We start from the raw sequence: 8,390 nt of genomic DNA, 5'->3' as shown, positions 1-8,390 counted from the left end.
AAGGAAAAAGGAAAAATTTCTTTACTGAAAGAGTGGTTGAACATTGGAACAGGCTGCAGTGGTTTGGTTGAGTCCCCATCCCTGGAGGTATTTAAAAGACGCGTAGGCGCTTAGTCTAAGAAACCTGTAAAACATCCATCTTACCCAAAAGAATACAAGAATTTTCAAGCCTGGACATAGATTCCTATTACCTGTACCCTCATGAAACTCCAGACTCCAACCTGTCATTCAGGGACTTACGAAGAAAAGGAAGGAGCGGACTCAGTGAGGTAGGAAGTAAAAAGCTTCAAATGGGTAAGTCTGTTGCAGTCCTGCCTTGAATACAAAACCTTAGTTATCAATGCGTGCCCATCCCAATATTGTAAGCTGGTCAGACTACAGTCTAGGGAAGAAATTCTCACCTCCATAAAGGGATCTTGCTTTTCACCTGGTAGAAAACTTCACTGACATTTTCTGAGTTAAACATCTTCTCTTCTACCATGAAATTTAGATTAAGCCAAATACACTTAATCATTTTCACGCTGACTTTAGACAGATTAATCTATCTGGGCAAAATAGTCTGGGCATCGTGTGGTCTGAGGCTTGCCTCATTCTAACAACTTGTAATAGGAAGCACAACTGGTAAAAAATAAATATGGTGACTGTTAGCCCTGGAAGGGATACCAGCAAATTCACTTTCTGACTGTGTCCCAATTGCTTGTTTTTTCAGCCATGCCTTCAGGCCTCATACCCACTGCACGTCTGGCTATTGAACAACAAAGCAGACCTTTCACTGGCCACAGCTGATGTCTATGTCCATCTCCATTACAAGCCCTTCATTCCTATCAGTTGTGACTTCAAACTCATCCTGCCCTACTGACATCAGCCTTTGCTCTTCCAGTCAGGCTGCTTCCCTTCTCTCCAGGCAGGCTCTCCAGGCAATGGGCACACAGAGCGGAGCAGGCAAGCGGGCAGGCAATCTCCTTACCCTCACTTCTGTCATTTAAAATCACAGCAACCTCCTGCACCTCCAGAACTCAGGTTTCAAGGAAACAGTGGACTATCATGGAAAAGGTTTTAGTAATCTAAGAAAGGCTAGGTTCAGTAAAGACAAAAGAAAGAAGCAGACTGGAACATTTCCAGTGGAAACATGCTCTCAGCCATGACCTGTTTCTGATCAAACCTGGGAGACCATTTATGGCAAGTGCGTGACACAAAGACAACTATCACTGATAAATTTCACATTATTTCAAGACATGTGAAAATCTATACAGTTAAATTATATAAAGTGAAAAAAACTGGAACAAAACCAGCCAACCTCCTCCATCTACCTCCTCTTCTCCTCCTACATACATTTACTTTTTACAAAGAAGTGACTGGTTATTTGCTGAAGCTTTTACAGAAACCTCTACTTGAACGCAACCAGCATGGCAAATACCAACCTGAGCTCTTGCAACTTTGCCACACTTTAAGGAAATATTCAAAATGGTCAGTATTAGGTTTCAATACATGTTCTCCTCAAGTTCTTAGTTTTTTAGTGCTTTGATTGGTAAAAATCTGTGGCTTCAACAAAACCATAAAGTTAGGCTTCCACACTGGTCCTGAAAATGCTTCTTAATTTGTGTGTATACCATTAACTTTTGATTCAGTTCACTGTGATTTTAAGTGTTTCTAGGTAACTCCAAAACACTAGTGTTTTACATCAGAGACTTCTGGAATGGAAACCAATTTTAAAACCAAAGTAAGCTTAAAATATTTATGAGTAATATGTAGTTGCATATGAACATACAATTATGTGCTCAAAAATACTTACATCATACTTATAAAGTACAGATTTAAAAAACTCACGTTTCATCAGAAAAGTAAACCTAACCAAGGAAGAATTTAGTCTTGTATTTACACATACACCAGCAAAAAAAGGAAAAAAAACACCCTCTAACTCTTCTGTGCTATATTTTAGACATCATGTTGATTCTTTGTATAGACTATTGACTAAATATCATATACTTCAAGGAATGCAAAATAAAAAAAATCCACACAAATATCAACTTCAAATTGTCAATCTAAAGACAAAATTATGTTTCAGCATAACAATACTAAGTTTAATATAACTATTCCAAACATACTTATATATAATAAATACACGAAACATTCTGATATTATATAAAATACCACTCCTTTGTCTTAAATTAGTATTAAAGAATGAACACTCACTTCCAGCATCTGGTATGGATGCAACTGTAAGAAAAAAGACTGAAAATATAAAACCTAACAGGAGGAAAATAAAAAAACAGAACATTTGTTTTTCAAGCAAATTGCTTTCTTTTGAAATTCCAAACACTGTAAGTCAATAATCGATATATATAGGACTCATATTAAAGATCTATTTTTCTGTTCAGAAAAAAAGCTACAATATGAACCATAACTCAGAGGAATCTCTGAGGCTCTTTTAATGAAAGATATGCCACAAACAAAAATGTCATCTAACCATAAGGTCAGGGTGATAGAATCATTCCTACTTTGCAAGTAACAAGCTAAGGCCAAAATCTCTAAAACAAATCTTTATACGTGTGTACTGCCTAAGTAGGCATGTAAACATGGGACCGCTCAGACACAAAGCTCAGCACATGCAGAAATATGCCAGTTACTGAGATCAAATTGAAAAAAAAAAGTTTCAAATATTGTTTAATATTGTTTGTAAACCTTTATACCAGTAATTTTTAGGAAATGGAATAATTTTAATGATTATCTCTAATATTATTATAAATTCTCATCAGTTCTCAATTCACAGATGTATCTGTATTACACAGATGTCGTACTCTCAAAATTAACTACTCTTGCAGCCATAATTCTACTAGCCCATCACTCAAATTCCCACTAAAGTCAATACTGAATTTGAAAATCTTAAAGCTTTTCTGAAAAATGTGAATAGGAAAAAAAGTACTGGCAGACTTTAAATGAGTCCATGCCTGTATGCGCCAATTTCTTTTTACCAGTATTGTGTTCTATACAATTTGGCATACCTCCAAATTACAAGGATGCATTGCTGTTACACAAACAACAAATAAAAGCCACATCAAAAACAAAGGATATGTGCAGAAATATAATTTATACTTTATTTTTTTTTAAATGCTTACATCTCCTTTCTACAATACATTTTCCTGATCTTTTTTCCATTAAGGAAGGCAACCAAACAAAGCTTGCATGTGTTCAAACTCACCACAATATCCTCTTGAGAATGAAACTTCTTTTTCTTTGATTTCTTTGTGTCTGTTAGGACAACATGACGTCTGAAGATTTCCTCAAAGCGGACTTTGGTTTTTGCCTTTGCCTCACTTTCAACTGCAAAAAGAAATCTAGAGTATGATTCACTAGCTCAATAATCACTATTGCTAAAAAAAGTATGTAATCATGCTTTAAAATTGCAAAGGACAAGAATTATTTTATCAGGGAAAGTTTACCAAGAAATTAGCTTAGTATTCAGTTAAGAATTTCCACTGACAACGTAAACCACACAAGGATAACTCAGCAACATTGTACAAACACACCAGGCTATTACTTGTTGCTGAAGTCGGCACTGTCTACTCTGTTTCCTGAAGAAAGCACATTTTCAAGAGCACACACATCAGGATCAGCACAAAACTTGGGCTAGCCAAAGCAGAGGACAGATTATTGCCCTCGCTGTTTATGAACAGTAGCACACTGATAACGAAGGTGACACACTGTCTCCAGGAGAAGCAGCAGCTCTGGGTTCTTACTGAGTCTGGAACCCAGAGGAGCACCACCCTGAGACAGATGTGTAAGAGGCAGGAACATGCATGGATCCAAAATCAGCTGGAGCTGAGAGCCCCTGCCTTTCTGTGAATCATGATACTGCTATCAGCACCATTTCAACCCTTGAAGCAGTAGGTGTTCTAGCCCCCCTGCGGCAATGCTTAGTTTGTAGCTAAAGAACTAAAAATGCAATCTGGCACACCACTGAAAAAGGCTGTTGAATCCTCAGCTACAGCATATTCACCATTGTAATTACAATTTTTACAAAAGCCCCCAAATTTAAAATAAAAAAAAAACACTTTGAAATTCAGCTAAAAACATGGACTCAAAATGGAGCCAAGGCAGCATTAAAAATTTATAGACAGAAGTAACTCCTATCATTTGCATCTAGTTCTGACTATAAAATATGTATCGGAAATCAAACACAAAGTATTCTTACCTCCTGGCATTTTCAGTCCTCAGTTAGAAGTGGCTCAACATACCAGCTGCTTCTTTCTCAGAACTCACCATTCTATTTAAAGTAATTAACAACTTTCATTAACATAACTGGTTCATAGACTTTAAGCTAACAATTGAATGCATGCTAATTAATATCAAGGATGAGTACAGGTCTTTCAGGGACATATTTATTTCTAGACTATTTCTCTAAATTATTAGAAGTTCTCTGCCATCAAATCTCAGCTCAGGATTCTCAGCATCTATCTGATACTTGTTATTTGAGAGTAAATAAAAACCAACACTATAGCAGTTTAATTAGCTATATATGTCTGAGCAATAGCCAAATACTTCAGTACTGTAGTCCTCCAGTCTTCTAAAAAAACCTACAGTTTATTTAAATAATAATGACTCATGAAGCCATTTATATTGAAGCCTTTCTAATCAGGTTCCTATCCTGACAGCATCATCAAGGAAGTCACACTGCAGCCAGCTTATAGCTTTCAATGCAAAGATTAACATCTGCCAGCAAATCTAACTTTATTACAAATCTCTAAATATTTATGTTTACATAAAGCATTTGTATTTTACATAAAGCAGACAAGCAATTACATGAAACTCATTTCTCTAAAGAAAAATTGGTAGGCCCTCCTGGTTGTGGAGAAAAGCCTACAAATGCAATCCAAACAAAGCTTGAAGGCAAATAAAAATATTACACAGCTTTATCTTTTCATCAAGAAAATTCAGAATGTTTTACAAAAAGCTTTAATACAAAAAGCTGTTTTGTAAACAACAGAACTAATGAAACCTAGCTTTCTACGAATGTGTTATGTTCCCCTTAGCCTTCCATGCAATGAACTATCGTACCTCTCTCCCCGATAGCCCATCGAGCAATAGCTCCAAGTTTTCCCTAGGTAACACCTTCTGTTAGACACCACTAGCTCACATTCACTGGACTACATCTATCCTAATAAATTAAGACGTAGCATTAAATACTGCCAGGCTACATGGTTGCGTTATCCTCAGCGCCATTTTGGTCCCAACCACCTAACACTCACCCAAGCAATTCCTGGGTACAGTTTAGGAGTTAGTATGGATTATTATTAACAGGCAGTTTGCCTGCAGCCACTCTGATTTGGAGCAAAGAGAGTTTAATAGTATTAAAGTGGGCCAAATATACCACTTGGCCTCAACGCTAAAAATCACTCCTGGGCACACATATCTTACCAGTATAGGAAAGAGCTGAGGCTACACTTAGGTCCCCAAGTATCCGCACTACCATACCCTCAGATCCCTCTCATCTCTCCTTCACAGTGTCACTTGCTTCTTCCCTGTGCCCCACAGGCTACGTACTTTCAGAGGTCACTTCACATGTGTTACTTACAGTAGTTTGGTCTACTGGCTAGCCAAACCAAACCAAATTAAGAAAAACAAGGCAAGGTGTTAGGGTTGGTTTGGGATTACAGAAGGGCTGATTAGTCAGTTACCAGGTATCATTAGTTTTTTTCATGTATTAAGCAAAGCATTTATACTAAGTATCCAATAATCTAAGGATGTTTGACATGAGCAAGGATGACCAGAAGGGACTTCACAGGAAGAAAAAAAATGTTTTGTTCTGTAATATGCTTCATCATGTCACTGACAAGGTAGCAATATTTTCACTAACTGAAATATGTTTTGACTTGTAAAGCAAAGCTTTACTGTCACAACTAAGACAGTAACAGTTAAAAATAACACTTCTTACAAGAAATGAAAACAGAAAATATTACTGAAAAATAAATCTGCTTTTGCCATTTATACTTAGTTATACCAAAAGGCCGTTTTAAAAGTACTACAGTTATTAAGTGCTGCTTTTCAAGTAGTCAGTTCACAATCAGCTAGAAAATACTTATAATTTGAAAGAGTAGAAAACTAAATATAGTTATAAAATACCGCAGATTCTATCACTTTAATCATTCATTGAGGACTGCAGGAACATGGAAAAGTCTCTTATGATTAGTTGAGTGATTTCAACCACCCCTCAGAAAAACTAACTACAAACAACAAATGAAATGCTGAAATCCTCTTAAACTTAAAACAAAAAATGAGAGACAATATAGAACACAACAGCAAAATAAGTAAAGTGCATATCTGTTCCAAGTATGGAAATAATTTTATGGTCAAAGGTTAAATAAATCACACCACAAAAAAACTACAGGTAAATTAATTTTGCAGACACTTTTGCTTATAATGGAACAAACACCTTTCCAAAGGCTAGGTTCACCTCATGTCTACCAGCACTCTCTGTAAAATGCATAGATTTGCCAAATTCACCAGTGAGTGCATCATTTTATATTTACCTCTATTTATTCAGTAAAAGTCTATCCTCTTGCGGCAATAAAGTCCTCTAATGATAGTGCTGTTATTTTATACACATTTCCAATTTAGAATTACATGACCTTTGACATGGTGCATTAAAGCAACTATTAGGCTTGTGTAAATATAGATCATTAATCAACAAGGGTAAGAACAAGGCTGTTTACTCAGTATAATCTCAGTTTAAAATAGGAGAGATTTAATCTTACATCAAAGTTCAGCAACCACAGTGCCCCAATCTGAATAAACTAAGTTATCGTTAAGATCAATCTTGTAAAATGCATTTTTGCCTGATCAGATTTGATCTCTTCCATGTTAGTTAATATAAGGCAATCCAGGAATGACAAAAATACATACTTGGAACAGTGGCATATTCCAGTCGTCAGGAATAACCAAGAAAACAAAATCATGAAGCCCAAACTTCCAAGAATTACTATATACCTTCTTGAAAATCATCTGATTTGCTCTCCTCTAATATTCCATCTGTATTTATAGATGTGATTCTACATTAAATTGTTGCTCTTTTCACAATATTTTAAAATACCCCGAGTTGCTATATTCTGCATGCATAATACAGGAATTCTCTATGCAAAACATGCCACAAAGCCCACTATTTATGAAAAACACTTTTATTGATCGCTAAAAAAAAAAACCAACCCCCCAAAAAACCCCAAAACTCAAACCTATACTATAATGGAGCACAACATACAGAATCTGTACTACACAATGAAAAGTGACAAATTTCCTACCTAATTAGGACCATTAAGGAAACTGAGTTGAGAACTCATAATTGCACACTTCAGGATTTTCACAAATTAAACCCCTCATTTTTCTTTTATTGCAAAAAGTGAATGTAATCTTTAGTGGCTGAAAGCAAGTAGAATATCAGGCCTTGTTGACTTCTCATCGTTTAGATGAGATCAGTCATCATAGTGGGAAATCTTGGGGTTTACTAGGAGGTTTCTAATTCAGCTATCTGTAGGTATCACTACTTCGAGACCTGAAAAAGCTTTAACTCAGAATTACGCAGCAAAATAACACCGAGTTGAATCTGTTCCTCTTCACTAATGATAAATGTGACATCAAAAAACAATCTGGTTTTATTTATGAAAATTCAGTATTTAAGTCCAGAAAACTGACAGCTTTATTATTACCAGGTAAATACCTATACAGCTGCATATCAAATAAACACCACGAAAAGTGCAAGTAGCTTTCTACCAGTTTAGATGTGCCTGTAAAAACCTTGTGTTCACACTAATTTAAAAGGATTTTAAAAAAGCTGGTGCCACCCATCTGAGTTTTCTGATAGTAACGTATCAGAAAGCTTTAGCTTCAGAGTAACTGCCAGTTTTTTTCCAGAAGATTTGGCACCTTTTGTTGGTCAGGAGAAGGTTGAAAACAGTCTCCGTCTGCCCTGATGGCAAAACTATGGACTTCAGTTCTGTATAAGGAAATACAGCTGACTTTTATTGTTTACTACATTTTAACTCTCTGCCTATCTTAGATCATAATTATGAAAATGGATTCTCATCAAGAGACCACCCTAAGTATTTTAATTTCCAAAGTGACATTTTGCTTTGCGTAGAGGAATAACGGTAAGCAACAAAGATACAACGGAGCGTTCCCAGCACACGCCGTAACGGGACTAACCGATGGGATTAATTGCATTTAATGCGCAAGATGCACACTCCTCACGCGAGGGAGCCATCACGGCTCTGGGGCTTAACACGTCAGGCACGGAGAAGCACTGTATCTTCACGTGCCGTGGGGCATAAACTGACCATGCAATCTCACCTGAGTAAACTACAAAGCTTGTACCGAGAGCCTGCGGGGCCCAACTCCCGCTA

At 36.5% G+C, this 8,390-nt stretch overlaps 1 protein-coding gene across 1 annotated transcript in view; it reads right to left on the bottom strand.

The window, feature by feature from the left end:
* AHI1 (Abelson helper integration site 1) overlaps positions 1-8,390 on the bottom strand; it is a 103,998-nt gene that overhangs the window by 94,953 nt on the left and 655 nt on the right. Inside the window, exons 2-4 of the mRNA XM_019472650.1 lie at positions 4,193-4,264; positions 3,200-3,321; positions 2,194-2,217 (exon numbers count right to left, since the gene is read on the bottom strand). Of these exons, the coding sequence (XP_019328195.1) occupies positions 2,194-2,217; positions 3,200-3,321; positions 4,193-4,202 (156 nt within the window). The 5' untranslated portion in view covers positions 4,203-4,264. The remainder of the gene's footprint in view (positions 1-2,193; positions 2,218-3,199; positions 3,322-4,192; positions 4,265-8,390) is intronic.

Source organism: Aptenodytes forsteri, unplaced genomic scaffold (assembly GCF_000699145.1).
Source record: "Aptenodytes forsteri isolate BGI_AS27 unplaced genomic scaffold, ASM69914v1 Scaffold82, whole genome shotgun sequence".
In the NCBI taxonomy this organism is placed as follows: domain Eukaryota; kingdom Metazoa; phylum Chordata; class Aves; order Sphenisciformes; family Spheniscidae; genus Aptenodytes; species Aptenodytes forsteri.
Note: the sequence above shows the minus strand (reverse complement) of the source record. Positions and strands in the feature narration are given on the sequence as shown.